This window comes from Motacilla alba, chromosome 3, assembly GCF_015832195.1.
Source record: "Motacilla alba alba isolate MOTALB_02 chromosome 3, Motacilla_alba_V1.0_pri, whole genome shotgun sequence".
In the NCBI taxonomy this organism is placed as follows: domain Eukaryota; kingdom Metazoa; phylum Chordata; class Aves; order Passeriformes; family Motacillidae; genus Motacilla; species Motacilla alba.
Window position 1 is genome coordinate 24,455,466 of NC_052018.1, and position 20,593 is coordinate 24,476,058.

The window sequence follows — 20,593 nt, forward strand, 5'->3', positions numbered from 1 at the left end:
CCCTGATCATTGATTTGTCATCAAAGTACCACACATGAAAATATCCCTACTTACCTATTTTTATAAACATTTCTACATTCTGCTTTTCTTTCCTCAAGTTCAAATGATATTTCAAAACCCATTCTGACATTTCCAGACACAAATAAACACATTAAGGGAAATATCCAATTATCTTTAGGACAGGTACTGGAAGAACACATGAACAGCACTTCTGGGTCTGAAAAGTGTCCATGTAGCCCAATGTTGAGTCTCTGACAGTAGCCAAGAGCAAATAATATCAAGAACAACAATTTAAAAAAAAGTTCTGATTCACTGGACTCATAATTTAATCAGCTTTGTAGCTAAACCCCATAATCCATAACCTTTAACCTGTGACAATGAAAAAAAATTGGAAATTTATGTCATACAAGTCAGAAGTGTCTTTTGAATGAGCCCTGTCAAATAGTCCTTGCTTCCACGTACTTCCAGGTGACTTATTTTTAGGAATCGTTACATTGCAATCATTGTGTCATTATCTCCATACCCTGCAATAGGGAGAAAACACATTGATTTTCTGTGGGGTCTTGTAAATTATCACAACAGGCATTCAGTGCTGTTTAAGGTTTCTGCTGTTTTGACTTCTGGAGTGTGCTCAGCTCAGGTTTTTGACAGATGTTCAGAAAAATCAAGTGCTGACCTAAACTATCCCCAGTGAAGTCAGAAAAAGATTTCCATAAAGCTCAAGGAAACTAGGCCAGTGCTGAGACCTGACTTTTCAGAATCATTAGGCACCAAATTAACAGTGGAATCTGCTGTAAGTGGAGCTGAAACACTGTTTAAATATCACTTTCTCTTTGTCTTCCTCCATTAATTAAAGAATAAATATGTATCCTATTACTAATTATCATTAGTTTCAAGTATTTCAGTTACAAGTCATAATTTGGGAGAAATAAATGTTCTTGAAAGCATCTATTTTAACTAATAAGGAAAACAAAAAGGTTATATTCATTAAGAATGAGGAAGAAATGCTTCATTTTCAGGTAGTATAAAAGTTAGACATGAATATAAGTAGTGCTTCCAATCACAATAGGGCTTAATCTGATTTGTACCTTGGGCCCCTCGGCAGCTGTAGGGTATGAGAAAGATGTTATTTATATTAGCCAGCTTGCAAATAACATGGTCTACTGTTTAGGATTATTTTCTTATCTCACAGTTCAAATATACAAATGCCATGAATCCACAAAAATTTCATTAGATTGAACACAGAAACACGACTTCAAATGAATTCTGTCTAGAATCTATGAACATACTACAGAGTTTTCCTAGTTGGCCCTGGATCCTGCCTGTTTCTAACATTAACATTATTTTTGTATATATGTATCTATATTTGTGTATATAAACATATTCACATCTATTTCTGTTTTTCTTCTATTACTCTTTTGGAAGGGTCTTCTCCTTGAAGTGTTTTTAATGTTTACTGTTGTGCTGATGCTTCAGCACATACGACATTATACTTCAGCACATACGAAATTGTGCTTCAGCAGAAAGCTACTCAATTGTGTTAATCAAGGCTGCAGAAACTGGGGTTGGTGACAAGATTCAAACGTGACTCCTAGTTCAGAGATCTTATCTGGATTACCACGCAGCTCCAGTGTGCTGCTGTGTGTATGTGGTCTACTTTGGGCAGAAAGAAAAAGATTTCTCAGAATTTCTATCACCAAATGCTAATGGTATAATGCAATTTCTTATTCAAAACAGCTGAAGCATATATGGGCTTATCTTGTAAAACTCCTGGCAGCTAAGTATTCACTGGCAAGCATAGTTATACTCCATATTGTGTAGAAATATAGTTTTCAATTCCTCAGGTTCAGAAAGTCCAGTATAATTAATGACCTACTTAAATACAAATGTTTTTTATCGGACTGACTATTTTAAAGTATTCTGCTTCAGCAAAATATTTGATTATGCTCTGTAAAAGAAACCCTCTCATAAGCCTGCATGGCATTAATGCAGAAATGTTCATTTTGTTTCAGAAATGTCCGACAGTATTCCACGTATTCCATTTCACAAGCCATTTTTGATAAATGAAACCCATTGACAACATTGGTAATTTATTGATCCTTTTCAGTATGAGCTTTCATGCATCATTAATGAGATGAACATACCAGGTGACTAAACACATTTTTTACCCTATCTCTCTTTGGAGAAGGGCAGGAAGAGGACTACTGTAATGGAAACTTAATCATAAATATTATGTATATCAGTTGAAGGAAATGCCATCCAGCTGAAAATATGCCATCCACATTTCTGAAGGGTAGTACTTGAAATATGACAGTTGCAAAATAATTAAAAGCTTGAAGTAAAATGGTAAAAATTTTTGAGCGAGCTTCTTATCAACGCTTTTTTTTTAACTACCTGAACAGGGTTGTATCATATGCTTGTTATCCATCATTTTGGAACAAACACCTGGGGCCATCAGCTGAAAATCAGTGTTATGTGTCAAGTGAATATGGAAAAAACCATACAAATGGACCATGTCCCAATGCTTTTGAAAAATCCAATCGGTTATACCGGTGTGCCTCTCACTACAGGGTGTCCTCAAAAGTAAGTTCATGAAATTCATCTGTTGTCTCAATAATTTTACTCCTTTGAGGTTTGATTAAAATATGTTCACTTAACTTCAAGACAAGAGCTGTGAATTTTCTTTTATGTTGCCCTTGAATTTTCCTATGAGTTGAAATTCTTTATAGTTTCTCAGTTGTACATAACCTCTTTAAAGTTGGTACTTTGTGGTCCCATAGAAATAGAAAAGAAAGTATGTAGTCATAACACTGCAGTTGTTCTTATTAAACATGTTTCTGAAGGTTTTGTTAATTTGGTAAACCAAATATTCTCCAGCAGAAATACAAGTACAAAGGTATAGTCATATACCTTTATATATTGTGTGCACTATATATATGTGCACACAATGATAAATTAGTATAAGTTTTAATTTAATTTAATAAATGTAATCTTCCCTTGCTCTCTCTGTTGCTGCTCTCATCTCCTCTCAGGAAACTGATATAATGAAAGAAATTAAGGACAGAGGACCAGTGCAAGGTATGGTAAGTTTAAAGGATGATAACATTATTGAAATAGTTAGACTATGCAACGACGTTGTATCAAAATATTAGAAAATGCAAATTATATGCTACAGCGAAGAAACTGGTCATATGCACTGTAGCTCATCTAGGGACATTTGGTGGGTAAATAATGGCCCTAAAGGCAGCATGGCTGCATCAGAGCCTGTAAAGGGTAAAATGACCTTGAGCTGGATATGTTGAAAATTGGTGCAAAATCTGTGTGCAGATAATCTGTGTGGCATTGCACCAGAGAAACCTTCCTAATGGCAGAGAAGAGGAGCAGTTTTTCATGACAGTTCTTTGGTCATTGGTGAAATAGCAATTTATGGAATTAAATGTAATCCAAACTCGGTTCTATAGGGCTGGGGTTGATTCCCTCACGGCTAAGGCCAGCCCACAAGAGCTGCTCTCCTCTGAAGGTAATGCTGAACTATATGAGCCTTCCAGCAAATCATTCAGTACTGAAATACCCCAGATTTTCTCATTTCAGAGCCCAAATGCTCTTGTTGATGCCTTCAAGTTTTGAAGTTTTCTGCTGAACTCTGCTATGAAGATCCCTGGCCTCTCAGAGGTCAGAAACACAGAGACTTCAGTCAGAGACTCAGCACTGAGTAGGGAACTGAAAACTTCTTTTTTTTTTTTTTTTTCCCCCTGGATACTGTCCTTTCGGGGCCACGTATGATGCTGGCACCAGCTGAAAATGCAGGTTCCCTGCTCACAGCCCAAGCCAGTGTAACAAGAGAGATTGATGGATGTGGGGCTTGAGATGATGGAGAATGGTCATAGTGCAGGATCTCCAGCTCTCTTGGATGGCTGGCTGATGCAAAACCAAAGAATTTTACTTCAGGGGACTTCTGCATTTCTACTGCCTTTAATTATATAAGGAATTATCATAATCTTCAATTTATTATTCAAATGGTTTTGATTATGGGATAGAATTCATTTTGGTGCATCATGTAGTTGAAATTACTTCTTAAAGCTCTATGTGGGCAGCTGCTATTAATCTGAAATTCAGACTTAACAAGATCAACATCATCAGTCTTTTTTTTTTTCTTCTGTTCAACTTTGTTCAAGGAAAATATTATTTCTCACACTGAGTTTGATCTAGATGCAAAGACAGTAATTTCTGTCGGTTTTAGAAAATGATAAAAATTAGGATCCTCAATTGAGTTTCAAATCTCAAACATTTTTCTGGATTAATCTGCTAGTACTAAATTTTACACATGAAATAATCAATATTCATCCATTTGTTAGGCTTTAGCCACTCAACAATTCAGATTTATTTTTTTTTAAATTTGAATGCTTTTGTCTGTCAGGTTAAAATAATGTTTGTAGAAAAATCAAGATCTACATAACGGCATATAACTGAGAGTATGCATCACTGAATAAAATCACTTGCTGTTTTTTCTTTTGGCTTTAATATGAGTTTTAAATGAATCACAGTTATGACCCTGTAATTTGCCACTGATCCTCTCTTCTATCTTCCCATATCACAAATGCAACCAGGGCAAAAGTCTAATTTTAAAACCATATCATACTTTTTCTGCAAATGATCTTCAAATATTGAAGGAGGTTTTCCATTATTCATTCACTTGTCATTCCTGACAAACTTACAAAGTGCTTAGGGACAGTCTTATCTAATGTACTAAGCAATGTTTAATAGCTTGAAAATATTCAAGATCCTTTCAAGATCATGATGATGAATGGATTTGGATTTCTGGACATATTCTAAGTTAAGAAAAAATATGGTTTTTTTAAACAACTATGAAGCAGTAGGTTTAAGAATGTAATTGATGATTTAATGTTATACAGCTTTCAAGTTTGAATGACAATTTCTCTCTGACCTACATCGTTGTCTTACATGGTACAGAAACTGAGCAATTAACATTTTTTGATTCAAAGATGAAATATTAGTTTTTTTAAGAAATCCATTTTCAAGTAAGCATAGTGAAATTTCACCAATAATTTGAATACATTCAGATGGACAATACAAATATTGCCCATATGGCTCTTTTTTTTTTTCATGGACTTTAGGAAATACTCTGATAGTTACAATGCTGATGTAGGAAAATTATCCTCTCTGACCCATTAGTCAGTCTCAATTAAAAGAAAGGCTCACACATTGTTGGCAATACATCAGAGTTTTGACCCCACAAAACTTACAGTTTCAGCTGTTATGATCTTGGGAAAAAAATTATATTTGCTAAAGAAAGTAAATCAATAAAAAGATGAAGAAAATTATCTGTACAAAGCACTTGGCTATATTAATGTATAGAGCTAAACTTTGTTCCCTTTTGTATCACCTAGTTTTCATTTCTCATGTCTTTGTATGATGTAAAATAGATAAAAATCCTAATTAAGAATTTTATTCAGGAGAATCCATAGTGGAATCAATCTTTTAATCTGCTGCACCTATATGCATAGATCTGACAATCTCATCATGACTAAATAGTTCATGCATGAACTATGGTAAATCTTATGAAAATCGCTGCCTTTTCTGATTCATTGATAATTAATCTGTTCATTGTGGGAAATGCAAAGTCTTTCCTATGTGAGAAGGAACAAAATTAGATGGTGGACTGTGATCACCTTGTCCTGTCCGAGTCACAGTCTGTATCAGGACAAAGTCACTGAATAAATAAAAATATCTCAGTGCTAGATCTAGAATTACCATCACCTTTGTCCATCCTGTACTTCATGAACCTAGACCACTCTAACTCCAGACTGCGCCATTATTTAGCTCCTTATTGCAAGGTATTACATGTACATAGGTATATCTATTTACACACATATACAAATATATGTATACACATGTGCCCAGGTGTTCAATGTATAAATAATATACAATCATGGATAAAATTCTATCACATAAACTAAAGTTATTCTGGAAACACACTTCAAAAATTTCTACTTCATTTCAATGGAAAAAAAAATTAGGTATGATATCTCTTCGCAGACAAGAATGTGTCTCATTTAGGGCACAAGTTATATTCTCCTTTGTACTTACAGTTTAAGGCAGCAACACTGGAAGATATGGATGGGCTGAGTCTACTCAGACATCATGGCTCCACGGCTGGTGTCACAGCTCAAATGTTGGGGGGGTTTGACAATGGAATGGCCTAAGCACCAGGCATGCTGGCATCAGATGGGACTCCCCTTTCTCAGAGAGGAAGAAGAGTCTTTGCTCAGGAGCAGCAGGTCTCATTGCCAGAGCTTCAATAAAGATGTGATGGGGAAGGGGCACCATATCAGGCTTGTCCATGGCAAGGCAATTGGCCTCAGTTCACCATGTTTTGAGAAATCTCTCTCATCCCCTAAAATTTTTGACTTCAGCCAAATATGATAGAGGTTCTTTTAAAGATAGTTAATTTCCTTCAAGTTTATGAAAATATTCAGGTAGGAAAAAGAAATTTGTAAGTAAGTCAGACAGAAAAAAATGGCACTATGATCTCAAATTACTGGATATTGCAGATCTATACCAGGCACATATGTTATAAATGGTCCAACCACATAAAAAATGGTCAGTGAGACTTGTACTTTATGGTACTCCCAAGGTGCAAGACTTTAGGAAATTTGATTTCACTAATTCTCATGTTCCAAGCTGTGTGGCAGTTAAAATCATAAGCTAAAAATGAGATGGAATGAAGCTTATGTTTAATGCTTCTAATTACTGGAATCTAAAGGTAATGTAGACCTGAAAAGTATTTTCATTTCTCTGGATCTGGTAGCCCACCATAAAGCAAATGGTACTAAGGTCGCAGAATGTATGTGGAAAAGAAACCCAGAACTATTTTCTTAATAAAAAAATAAATGATGTTCCTAAGAAATAATAAATAGGCATAAAATGCAACTTGTAATCTTCATTCTCTTGCACAAAATTTTCAGTCCATCAGCTCTTTCACCTTACATTTTTACAAAAAAAGGGTGACTTTTTCCAAACTTTTAACTAGCAGTCACGATTTATATGTATACAATCTAGTTTTCTTTAAGGAGATTACTGTGTATTTGATGAACTTCAAGTTTCAGAAAAAGGCATTTCACTCCACCATATTTCACAGGATATACATTTTCTGTTAAATACTTTTCATGAATATGCAGATCTGAATGGAGTAGTTTATACATGAGCCTTGGGGAGATTAATTTTATTGAATTAGATTTATGTAAGACTTCATGAGGCAATGTTTCCTCTGACTTCATTAGAAGAAGTCAGTTAGAGGAAGTTTCCATGACAAGGAAAAGTAACAAACTTGATAAGAGACTGTAGAGAGAACTCTGTTGAAGTATTTCTATTGGTTCACTCACAGCAGGACACTTCTGAGAAATTGATGCTTTTAGAGGAATTACAAAGATCACTTAATGCAGTCCGACACAAAACAGGAATTTCACTGGTAAAATGCAGTGAACAAAGAATAATAAGTGGTTATGTTTGCTGACTGTGTTTTTTCCTATTGTTTTTCAGCTATAATGAAAGTGTACGAAGATTTTTTCCTTTACAAAGAGGGAATATATCGACACTCCCAGAAAGCGGGATCCAAATGGAAAACTCATTCAGTCAAACTCCTTGGGTGAGTAAAGCACATTCTTTTACCCTATTTCTCTGCCAGCCATGAGTGTAATAAAATGTCAAGGACCAGTTTGTAACCCAAAGATTTGACTGTAACAGATGGAACACTGCTAGCTCCCAACATAAGACTGATGTTTCATTTTTGCCTTGTCTACAAATTTTAGAGAGTATTGAAAAGAGGTGTAGACCCATCACCTCTTAATCTAATCTTATATTTGTTCAAAAACTTCAAATATAATGTTTATAGAATAAACCATTAAAACCCATATAAGTATAGTTAAAATCCACATACACACACACATAAAAATAATATATATATACATATATACACATCTTATAAAAATACTTGGTTTAATATTCACAAATATTCCAAGTACATATCAAGTTGTGAACAAAGTTGACATAATTTTCTTCAAATATTCCACCAAACATAATGCAAATAGAAACATGAAAATTGACAGCGACCTCCCACTGAAATGGCATAGCTTACTGGCACAGCAGTCTAGGCTCTCTGTGCCCTGAATAGAAACCAACTGCTGCTGAGATGCTGCTGATTTTATTTGGAAAACTGCTTCAGAAGCATGTGTGTAGTACACTAGTGGATTTTCTCTCAAATGTAGACCAGGGCCGCTATGTTAAGAAGACAAGCATCTAATAATGCATATGCTTGAATTACTGAACACACCACAAGGCTTTAATCTTTGCCATAGACGGAATATGCAAGGATGAATTTTTATTAAATCAGTGAGTGAATATACAGAAAAATGACTGTTGAATCTCAAGAAAATATTTTATTGGTGGTCTAGAATATCATATAAGTAATGATTCAATGTGTGCTAGGAAAATCACTGAGAGTATTTTCAACAAGTACTTCAAGAACATAAAATTGCAAAATAAGGTTAATTTTGTGCTTGTGATATTAGTGAAGACGTCTTCATGAAGGGCATGGGAATGCCCTTCATGGTTGTGGAAACTGCTGGCTATGGATTACAAGAGTGTGCTTGATAGTGGCATAGAAGCAAAGAGAAGCAGCAGGCTTATGCCAGATTGTCTTTGATACTGCTGCAAAAAATATTGACTCAGGCAAATAAAGGAAAAACTGCCAATCATATTATTATAGAGAATATTGTGCAGCAATGAAAAAGAGAAACTGGAATTTAGTGTAGAAAAATGGAGCACTAAATTAGGAAAATATGTTTATGGAGGACAGATGGTAAGTATTGGTTTTTGTATCTGTATTTAAGGTAACAGCTGTGAGAAACCAATAACATTAGACAGTAAAATGTGCAAAGCAATTTGAATACTTTAGCTCTGGAATGAGCTGCTGTGAGGCTATGAGTTCAGGTGTTGGGAGGGCTGTGAAGTATGCTTGGGGCAAGCATAGGGTGATGACAACTCTTCCCGAAGACAAGCTGCTCCACATTGTGCAGAATAACCTACCCAGATGAGTGATTATGGAAGAATAGCACCAGGGGAAAAAGTGATGGCTGAGGAGGGAGAGAGGAAGAGATAACTAAAGTGCCAACCATATGTGCCAACCATATGAATTTCAACAAGGGGAAATGCCAGATTCTGCACCTGAGATGGGGCAACCCTGGATGTACACACAGGCTGGGAAATGACACACTGGAAAGCAGTGCCACAGAAAAGGACCTGGGGAACCTGGCTGATTGGAAGTTGAATATGACTGAGCAGTGCTCTGGCAGCCAGGAAGGCCAACCCTGGGGGTTATCAGGCCCAGCATTGCCAGACAGGCAAGGGAGGGGATTGTCCCTCTCTGCTCTGAACTGGGGCAGCCTCACTTCAGGTGCTGGGGGCAGTTTTGAGCACTGCAACATAAGAAAGATATTCAACTATTAGAGGGCAACAAAGATGTTGAAGGGCCTTGAGGAGAAGCTGTATGAGGAGCAACTGAGGGCACTTGGTCTATTCAGCCTGGAGGAGACTGAGGAGAGGCCTCACTGCGGTTACAGCTTCTTGTGAGGGGGGAGGAGGGGCAGTCATTGATCTCTTCTCTGTGGTGACCAGTGACAGAATCCAAGGGAATGGTCCGAAGTTGTGCCAGGGGAAGTTTATGTAGGATATTAAAAAGAGATACTTCACCCAGAGGGTGGTTGGGCACTGGAACAGCCCCCCAGGGCAGTGGTCACAGCACCAGCCTGACAGAGTTGAAGAAGCATTTTGACAATGCTCTCGGGCACATGATGTGACTCTTGGGGTGTCCTGTGCAGGGCCAGGAGTTGGACTCAATGATCCTATTGGATCCCTTGCTAGTCAGCATATTCTATGATTCTGTATTTCCATGCTGAAGTGGATGATGATTTAAATGGGAACTGACAGGCTGTGCAAAGAAAATACGGCAACCCTTAGGCAAGGGACCACTCTGAGCAAAATCTGAGCACCTTGACTAAGACACAGGGTTGTGTTGAATGGTCACTGGTAAACACTGAGAAAGAGGAAAGACAAGTGATCTGATGTATTAAAAAAGAACTTAAGTGAAGGAAAAAGAAGACAACTGAAGATGATATAAGAAACCTCAGGCTTGTTCAGAGTTTAATATGGGGGGAATGCATTTTCTTACTAACTCATTGACTTAATTTGAATATTCCTGAAGTATCCAATGGATCCAACAGTATAAAGAATTACCAGTCCTGGAATTTTCTAAGGCACAACTGGTGAAGTGGTGTGGCCTTGAAGGGTGTGCCATATAAAATACTTGCAGACATGTTTAACTGAAAAAATGGAATTAAATCTTGACATGATGGAGACTGTTGGAGCCTTAATCTAGGTGTGTCTAGCAATGATAAATCCAGCCATAAAATGGGATTCTGCATCATGATCTCTAAACCACTTTGGTGTATAGATTTTAATGTCTTCAGGATTAAGCCACCACTTTTTAATATAATTTATTAGTTTCAATGAAGTTGAATGCAAAATATATGTTGTGGGTATAAGTTCTTTGTCACTCATATATAGCTTGGAAAAAAGTGAAAATTTAGACTCCTTGACCTCAATAAAAAACTCATGGGGATCTCATCATAGTTGTACTTCAGATAAAAATACTGATGAATATTTGCATTTTGCTTAGCTGAGATGGCTCCTGGGGAGAAAAAAAGGAGCAGAGACATGCTGATAGATAGGATAAAATATGCAGTTTTTTGTGGGTTGAAGTTTATTGTAGGCTTATTTTTATTTATAATCCCTTCCATAAAAGACATTCAATACTTGTAAAAGGCAGCCATAATAATGACTGACCCTTTTAAGCTGATATTTTTAATACCTCAGAAACATTTTTGAAAATGCCTTAAATTGTCCGTGAATTGTGCAACACATAAGGCAATGGAGTGATAAAATGCAAATACATTTTGGTGATGCTTGCAAGAGCTATTTGTACAAAACCAGAAATGCACAATTGATCATTGGACCAGAAGGATTTTAAATATTTAGACTGGCTTCCCTTGTTCTGCAAAGGGGAAATTGCAAGTTATTTTCTGTCATTCAAAGGTTTATTTATAAAATCAGCTGTGACAAGACTGGGAGTCTATCTCCAGTGAGGTACTGTGTGACCTCTGGCTCAGGGAGAGAATATGAAAAGACGGAAAAGCATGGAAGGAGGAGAGGAAAGTGTGGAAGAGCCAGCTGGAGGCTGCTGTGGGTAGCAGAGCGTTTGGGTTTGGTCACAGTCTCTCTAGTGAAGTAGGGCTTTCAGTAATCTGAAGGCAGGATGGACTGACCTAATGATACTTAGAGAGAGCAGGATCTCTCAGACAGTTTCTGTGAGTATTCCAGACACTGGGAGATAAGCAGAAAAAGTGAGTAATGGAGACTGGGATATATAACAGCTAGGTTTTGACATAGAAAAGTTAAATTCCTATGCCCCTGCATGTTTCCTTTATCTTTTATAGATACTCATCTACTCTAGTTTAAGTATCTAAAGGTGAGCTAAATTGCTTTGTTGGATCTGATTTCTCCTTGTAGACTATAATAGAATTTGTGGGATAACATCACACTTAAATAGCTAAAATGAAAAATTCTAGATTAGATTACAGAAATCCTAAATGCAATGGCATCTTAAAGTTGCTCAAAACCAAAATGACTGGTGCATAAAATTCATAGTAAGACAGTATTTTCAGAATCTTGAATATGTATGTGTGTATGTACATTCATGCATTGATGGATCCATACATCCACAATTACAGCTCTCAATGACACCAGAATGAAAATTGGTTAAAGAGGCACAATGGAACTGCAAATGGCAAGTGGGACTAAAGAGGACAAACTATTAGTTTGGTAATTTTCTTTTTTTTCATTGGCAGTCTCTTATTTTAAGGAGGTTGATGGCTGAAAAATGACATACAAAACTGTCATTTTTATCTCAAGGTCTCTTAATAAAAAAGACTAAATTCACATCAAAGATGAACTCGGTAGTAGGTTTCTTTCAGATCTGTACATTTAAGCTAGGATTTCTGATCAAACCTGTCATATTTGTTCTCTAACAGATTCTCTGCAAATTTTTTTGTTGTTGATTGGTTGGTTGGTGGTTGGCTGAGCTTTTTATATTTTCTCTTCTTTCTAGTCTTCTGGCTTTATTAGTTCCATCTAGGAAAAGGAATGTAATGTCTATAGGAAAAGAAAATCTGGGGCAGATTTGTTGGTATAAAATGCCATAGTCTGTTTGGTAAGGAAAGTACAGTTCAGTCAAGGAAGTACATTGGATGGAGTAGATGTGGTTCTAGCTCAAACAAATCTCTTTTCAAAGTTAGTGAAGTAAGCTGCTGAATGTTTGCAGCTTGTTTAGACAAATCTCTCAGACTTTTATTTCTGAATCACTTTAATATCAGTGTCAAGCTACAATATATGATCCATACCTCACTAAAAAGCTGCAACTGCTGAAACCATGACACTGAAAAATACAGGAAGGTCTCAAAAGCCTTTGGCTGCAATTAAATCTATGGACTATCACTTTAAGGCTTGGAGGAAACAAACAAATATTATTAAAAGCCTTGATAATCTTTCATGGACAAGATAGATTTTCAATGCTTGGAAGCAGCTCAGAATGACAAAAGGCTTTAATAAGAGGACACTGAGATGTACATTAGCTGGAAACATGTTTCCTCTCTATTTTAATTAGCAATTCACTGAAAGATTTAAATGGAATAATGCAGCAGATTAAATGGTTTAGCCAACTACTAAACTGAAACTTCTATGCCCTGAAAAAAACATTGGTTGAATGTTGAACACAAAAAGCCATATTAATGGAGATAAAATTGATATGTGAGGCAAAGAGCTTGAGGTTTAATGTTGAGGACACAGCCAGACAGAGCAACAACATTCTGAGATTTCATACATAATTAAATGATTCACCTATCCAAAGTCCAAAATCCAAAGTCTTGACTACTGTTAGTGATATCTGGGGTTTTGGCTTTGGAGACTTTTTTTTTCTCTACATTTTTCTCTTAATTGCCCTTACTCAATCTTACACTCAAAATAACTACAAAAAAGTAACATCTTAAACCACCAAAAGTCATAACCCAAACTGTTTTGCTCCGGAATAAAGAAACCTGGGCTTGAGTTCCCTTTTTCTTTCATGGGGAAGAAAATAATTACTTTTTCATTGTCAGACAATCAACATCAGGTATTATAGTTAAAAATTAAACAGCAACACTCAAATATTTTATAACAAAGAGAAATATATGAGGAGATCATGGGGAAAAGATACAGTGTCTGATGATTCATGCAGTTAAATCCATGAGACTGTACCCCATACAATTCATTATACTAGATCTGTGGGATCTGTGGGAGTGATTTAACTCTTGGCTCACTGACTCAATTTGACTCACCTCTCATGTTGAAAAGTCTATGCAAAAATACAATTTCAAATCCCAGCAACCATTTTCCAAGAAGCTTTCTCTTGTGGTGAACATAAGTTAGTGACCCTAACCTTCTTATTTTTAATACAAGATTAAGAATTAAACTTTTGTCTAATTGATTAGATAAAATTGCTAATTTTGAAGTATACTAGGCTGTTGTGATCCAGCACTAAGAAGAGGACATGACCCACAATACTTATAATTTTTTTTCTCTGGTAGCATTATGATAGTTATACAACCAAATCCAAGGAAGAAACTGAGATGAGAAGGTTTTGGATTGCATATATTTGTGTCCAGCAAGCAGTTTAAATCCTTGGTTAATGCAAAGTGTTGAATTCTACTAATAATAACTAATCTGCAGAAATTAGCTTGAGATCTAAACCCTGCCATTCCTCTTTATTTTTAAGGCTGTATTTGTTTTCTGTTCATATCTTCAGTCTTATGGAGACAGTTTGTATAATATTATTTAGCACAATCTTCAGAAGTCTTCACTGTATTTGCTGTGTTAAGAGCATTTTACCTACAAAAATGAGTGTAAGCATTTTACCTACAAAAATGTTACCTAGTTATCTGTTATCTGCCAAAACACCTTAGTTTTGAAGCCACTGCTCATAACCCTTTTTCTTGTGTTAGGTTATATTTCCCATTTTTTAGTATTTTATTCAGTGATTAATTGCCAGCTTACTTTTTTCCTGATAGCTTTCTTTATGCTTTTCTTGTGAAGTCCACCTACATTTTAGTGGTGTAATTTATTGAAAAACAAACTGGGAAATGTTCAAATAAAACCAATTTCCATTCTCTGTAACACTACTGAAACAGTCTCTGTATTCTAGTTTCTTGCCTATCAGGCAGAGTTGTGTATTCAGGGCTCGCTCCTACAGAGTTAATGTCAAGGGTAAGTTATTACTGAAAAGGACAGCTAAGGTGCGTCTACTATATGAAATTGGACACAAAATTATGAAAATCATTTTATATAAGACCACAAGAACTCATCCTTTTATCTGAAAGAGCAACAGAAGAATTCTTTTAACAGAGTCACTTGGAGCAGGTTTCCTTGGAGTAAATGGAAACACATTGCTTATTTTTTTTCCTGAAGGGGATTGAATGCAGTTTTGTGAAATTACTTTTTTTATTCAAGGTTATTTTTGATTGAAGATGATGATAGTTTCTTTTGGAAAAGCTAAGTGGAGTATTTCTCATAGAATATTTTTGCTGGAAAGAAGAAAACTCCCTTTCAAAAGTAATTTTCAGTAATTGATAAACACACCTTCTCAATGATTTCTTAAAATATCTTCTTTTTCTTCTAAATAAAAATGGAATGTTCGGATATGAAATAGTGTCATGATTTAAGCCCAGTTGGAAATTAAGCAGTCACTCTATCAACTTCATCTCTCCCCCCACACACCCCAGTGGAATGGGGGATAAAATCAAAGTAAAACTTGTAGATTGAGATAAAAACAGTTTCGTAATAAAAAATACTGTAAAATACAATAATAATGGCAAGTGGTAATAAAAAGGGAAAAAGAAGTGCTGTATGATGCAATTGCTCACCACCTGCTGACTGACACCAGAACCCTCCTTCCTGAACCCAGATTGGACGTGTTTCTAGGTAACTTCCCCCAGTTTATATACTGGGCATGAGTTCTATGGTGTGGAATAACCTTTTGGTTTCTTCCAACCACCTGTCCCAGTGAGGATCTCTCCTAGTTTATTTTGCATTTCTCTTTACTGTTAAAGCATGAGACAAAAGGAAAAAAAAGTCCTTACTTAGCAAAACCCAAAAAATCAGTGTATTATCAACATCACTCTCATTCCAAATTCAAATCACAGTACTGTAACAGCTACTGAGAAAAAAAAAACAACAACCCTTTATTCTAGTGGAAACCAGGACATAAGGTTGAATAGTTTTCTAAAAATACCAAAGGTAGGGACATTAGTGATCTAAAGCTTTGTAAAAATAACCCAGAGAAATTCTCTGTCTGTGCAAGTCCAATAAGATCCAGCATCTCTTTGCTTTTAAAATGGCATTCATTTGGAGTAAATATCAAGCTGGAATAATCAGAAAAGCAAACAAAAGAGTGTGATTAGATTATTTTGGTCATCTTCCAGAAAATACAATACTGTTCTCTAATGGATGTTGTCCAAGAATGTGTCACTTTAAAGGCTCTGTCAATTCCACTTGGGAACTAATTCCACTGGGAGTTTAGTTATTGCTGCTAGTCTGCAGGGAAGATGATCTTGCTATCTAGAGTAAGCTGGATGCAGCCATCACTACCTCCACTGGAGGGTGAAGTTCAAGTAGGGGATGTTCAAAGAAGGGGGGCAGTGGGGGGAGCCCCAAAATGTATCAGGAGAATCTGTTCTATCTTCTCTTTACCCACCCTGTGTGGAGAAGAAGACAACAAATCTATCTGCCCTAAGCTTTCTCTCCTGATGGCTGAACAAAGCTAGCTCCCTCAGCCTCTCCTCATACATTATGTGCACCAGACCCCAAACATCTCAGTGGACTCCTGCTGGTCTTGTTCCAGCCTGTTAATGCCTTTCCTCTGTGGGGAAGCTCAAGACTGGGCACTGGACACAGAATGGCAGTCCCAAAAAAAGGAAAGCAGTCACTTCTCTTGAAGTGCTGGCTACACTCTATATTTTGATTTACTTTAATTTAGAGTATTTGATGAATACCCATAGGCATTGATTAATGAGAAAGCGTCTCTTCTTTCTAAACTGTAAATAAAATGCATATCTCAAGTGCCTATGTATCTATGATGACACAAACCCTGGGAAGCTAAATTCATGGATATGTTATAGTCAAGGATAAAAAAGGTTCCTTTTCTATCATGGCTTATAAGTCTTCTTTTATCTACAAACATTTCTAAAAATCAATGAATTCCTATCAATGTATGAAACTAGAAGTTGACTCTTTTAGAAAATAACAAATGTTAGAAAAACATTTAATCACAGGAATGTGACCCTGTGGGAACTGGTCATCGTCATACTCAAGCAAGCAGGAGAAATTATATGTGGTATAAAAGGCAGGAGTACATGAATATCAATTCAAAGCAATTTTCTCTCTCTTTGAGACTAACATAAACATTGGACTTTCACATTACAGCTGATGTATTTTTTTTTAGTAAAATGGCCATGAGTAAAGAAGTAAATCTGAATCAGATATAAAATTCAAAAGCCTACAACTTTTTTTAAAAAGTTATGATCATGACATATTGAATCTGAAATATTTGGCAAAGAAATGGCAATTATTAATAATCCGTGAACATTCGTGTGGTAATGAAAAGAAAATGCATCATGAGGCCTCTTTAAAAAAAAAATTAAAAATTGCATTCCAGGCTCATTATGGCAAACATTGTTTTTCTGATTCCTTGAATTTCATTATCAGTAGCTACAATTTGTGTTTGCAACTACAATCCACATTTCATCTCTCTGCTAGGCACCAATTTATCTTCCTTTCCTTTTTCCCTCTGGCTAAAAGTGCTGGTATTCCATGTAAATGAGGGTTCACTGTTAACCAAGGAGAGTTGATGTCACTGTTGCTGTTCAAACAAAAGGATGATGGAAAAATCCCATTTTCCCCATTCACAGTGTGGGATTTCTTATCATATTTTTGCTGGTTGCCTTTGAAAATGAGCGCTGCAAATACAGCTCAAACAAGCAGTGTTGATGGGCTATACACCAGTAAACACCCTGTCAATGGCATTTGATATTTCCTAGGATTAACTTCACACTGGGGAAAGCCATCTAAAAGTTCACATCTTTGGTTTTCTGTTTATTTGTGCCCTTTCATAGGCACCCAAGCATCATGAGCTGTGAATAGTAACTAGACATGCATTCATGGCATAAATTAAAAACAAGACAGAGCTCTTTAGGCTCCAGCAGAAAAAACATGTGTACTTAACTACCTAAGATGTCCAGTGCAACTCTTGCTCACTGAAATACATCCAGGTGGTTGGGTTGGAACTTCTGCCCTGTGTTTAAAGTGAGACCTAAAATCCAGAGTATTAAGCAGTTCAGCTACAGCTATACCCTATGAAAATCCTATCACTTGGCAGACAGGGATGGCAGGTGGGGAAAATTTCTTGTATGATTTCACAGATATTTCCACAAAAGTTAGCATGCCCTCAAAGATGACAAAAACATCAATGCCCCCCTCCTCCCCTGTCCCCCCCCATGCAATGAAACAGATTAGGCTGTCAGCAGTCCAATTTAATCTGAGAAAAGCTAGGAATATTTTCAGTCCCAACTCACCAGCTATTTCTGTAAAGGTGCTGGATGAGACTTTTAACAAAAATGTTGCTAGGGATCTTCAGCTGAGTCGAAGAAATATGCTCACAATAGTTTCAATATTCCTACACAGCTCAGTTCAGCAGGCAAGCTCTCCAGAAGAGAGATTCTGTCAATGAAAACAGGTTTTTGCAATGAAAAACTAAAACCAGACTTGTGTTAACTTTTTCTTATAACTAATGGCAATTTGACTTGTGGTAAGCAAGTCAGCAGCAGGTAGCCTCACTTGAATCATCAGAGTTTGTTACTCAGGCTTTGTTCTGACACTGATAATTATTACAACTAATGCTTGTATTTTCTGACTGCTTGCTTCATCAAAGTACCATTCTTTTCTAAAAGGTGGGGAGCATTACCTGACAAAAATGGACAGAAACAGAAGTTTTGGGTAAGTGAATACTTGGAACAGTGTTTTGAAGCAGGAGAAAAAATAACAGAGATCATCTAAAATTTACTTCTTTACTTTCATTCACTCTCTCTGCATCTATTTTTTTCCTTCACCTTAAGGTGTCCTGCATAATTCAATTCCCTCTCTGGCAACTTTCATCATGCTGACCCTCAAACTATTGCATCACCTACCTCAATTTCAAAGCCTGTTTCATCCCACCTATACCTCTGGTTTTTTCCTACACTGCCTTTTCTGTTTCAAATGTTATACAATTTTTCAAATGTTATTAAAAATTTCTATGAAGAGTCAGTTCTTTTTGATGCCTGCAAATGAAAGTCAGTAAAATAATCAACAGTAATTGTTAAAATATTTGGAAAAGACAAATTTTCTGTTTAAACAGTGTTGGAAATTGTTATCCAGCCTCAGAATAAGCCCCCAAAACAAAAACCAATCAAACTAAGAACATTTCCTTCAAGCCATTTAGAGTAAGTCAAATTTTATCACTTGGACTATGACTAACAACTCATCCCACTATTCCTGTGTTCATCTGAAGGTACTTTGGTGTTTACGCAGCTGATGGCAGGGCTTATGGTAGGCAGTTTCACTGGCATCAAAGGCAAAACCTACTGAGACTACGGAGACTTCATCAGAAAATATGTTTCTTAATGTGTCAATAACTACCTGAATAAAACTTCATTCTTTAAAATTGAGCTTTTTTTTATATAAATCTTTGGCGTGTCTTTGGAATTCTGACCATTGTTATTTCAATAACCACTTTCAGCAGTAAAGAGTAGAATATTCATTTAATGATTTCTGCTTCCCTGCATCAAACTGTCTTGTAGAAATACTATTTCATTTTTACTAAACCTGATTTTGGAACTGAAATTTTGATCAAACCAAAAAATGAGTAAATTATTAGAAATCAGAAAAAGACACATGCTAATTCTCAGTGCACCCAATCTGAGAGACTCTGTTCTGTAAAAAGGAAACTAATACAAAAGATTAATTTTGCACATTACACCCTGCATTTTAAAATAATATTTTTTCTGTTTTGTTTACTTTTAGATTGCTGCAAATTCCTGGGGAAAATCCTGGGGAGAAAATGGTTATTTTAGGATTCTTCGTGGACAAAATGAGTGTGATATTGAGAAGCTGATTTTAGCTACTTTGGGACAACCATAGTTTATCTATCTGCTTGATTTATCTATTTTTTCCATTGTTGTATATTGAGTCTTTATGGGGAAAAAAATGTTGTCCTCTCTAAGTTACCTTTCTATTAGCCCTCATGAGGTCTGCCTGACTTGAACACACTGCAGACATCATAGCACTCTTGGATCTCACCTGGTACAAAAAACCCTTTAGACTAAAATCATTACTACTGAAAACCTTGATGTCTCACAGAGCAGGAAGTTCCCTCCTCATTGAACAATGCCTGAAAAAAATGGAGTTACAGTGTTAGCATTAATCTGTTTACAATATATATACTCTGACCAGAAATTATTTCAGAAATATTAGGTGCTCTTCCAAACAAAATTGGCCCAGACAGCTCATGGTCATACTGGATAATAAATTCCAAAGAAATGTAAGTAGTTCTGATCGTGTAGTTGAAGAATTATTTCCTATACACCTTTACTTAAAACTAAGTAGATAAATTGTGTCTATGTATCAATATCTCATCCAGGAAATTAATTTTTTTCTAGTAGATCCCACAAAGTTGATGCAGTCATTGTAATACAAAAATAACTTGCAATGAAAGAGTGTGTTCTGGTTCCTGCAACCACAACCAAAATGGTACAATTTTAATAATGTTTTAATTAAAATAAAATAAAGAAAAAGATAAGAAAATATAATTTCTTCTCACTTCAGTCTAGACTAGACTAATTCCTGGACTGCTTGCCTTCCACTCCCTGTTTAACCTGAGAACAAGCATGTGGCAACATTCCCAAAAGCCTGTTGTAAACAGAAAAAGATGTTTGTCTCGACTGACATATCTGTAATCCAGGCTCAGTTCCTGGTGTTGGTGATCAGGATCACTGGTGCAAATGAGACATGCAGAACTCCTAATGCTTCTGTCTGAAGAAGCAGCTTTTTGACCCACATTCCCTCCTATAAGCATTGCTGCAAATTTTGATAAGTTTGAGGACTGTTTTGCTTATTTGCTAATTAAAATATCAATATTGAAACTATTGACATAAGAAGAAATAAAATACTTTCTAGCCCTTTCTGTTTCAATTAATCAAAAGGCCAAATGCCAACTGGAATAAAATCATCTATGAAAGAAAACATGTCATGTTAAATAAGTAGGGGGAAAGAGCTGCCATGAAATATCAGTGAACAAAGAACTTCCAGGTATACCTTCAGTGTGTTTAATAATGTTTAT

The 20,593-nt window shown here is 36.0% G+C and overlaps 1 protein-coding gene across 1 annotated transcript in view; it reads left to right on the forward strand.

Moving 5' to 3' along the window:
- The window catches only part of TINAG (tubulointerstitial nephritis antigen), a 38,919-nt gene extending 18,841 nt beyond the window's left edge, over window positions 1-20,078 (forward strand). Inside the window, exons 7-11 of the mRNA XM_038133563.1 lie at window positions 2,403-2,583; window positions 3,033-3,078; window positions 7,561-7,666; window positions 18,168-18,213; window positions 19,279-20,078. Of these exons, the coding sequence (XP_037989491.1) occupies window positions 2,403-2,583; window positions 3,033-3,078; window positions 7,561-7,666; window positions 18,168-18,213; window positions 19,279-19,395 (496 nt within the window). The 3' untranslated portion in view covers window positions 19,396-20,078. The remainder of the gene's footprint in view (window positions 1-2,402; window positions 2,584-3,032; window positions 3,079-7,560; window positions 7,667-18,167; window positions 18,214-19,278) is intronic.
- Window positions 20,079-20,593: the final 515 nt, after the last annotated feature.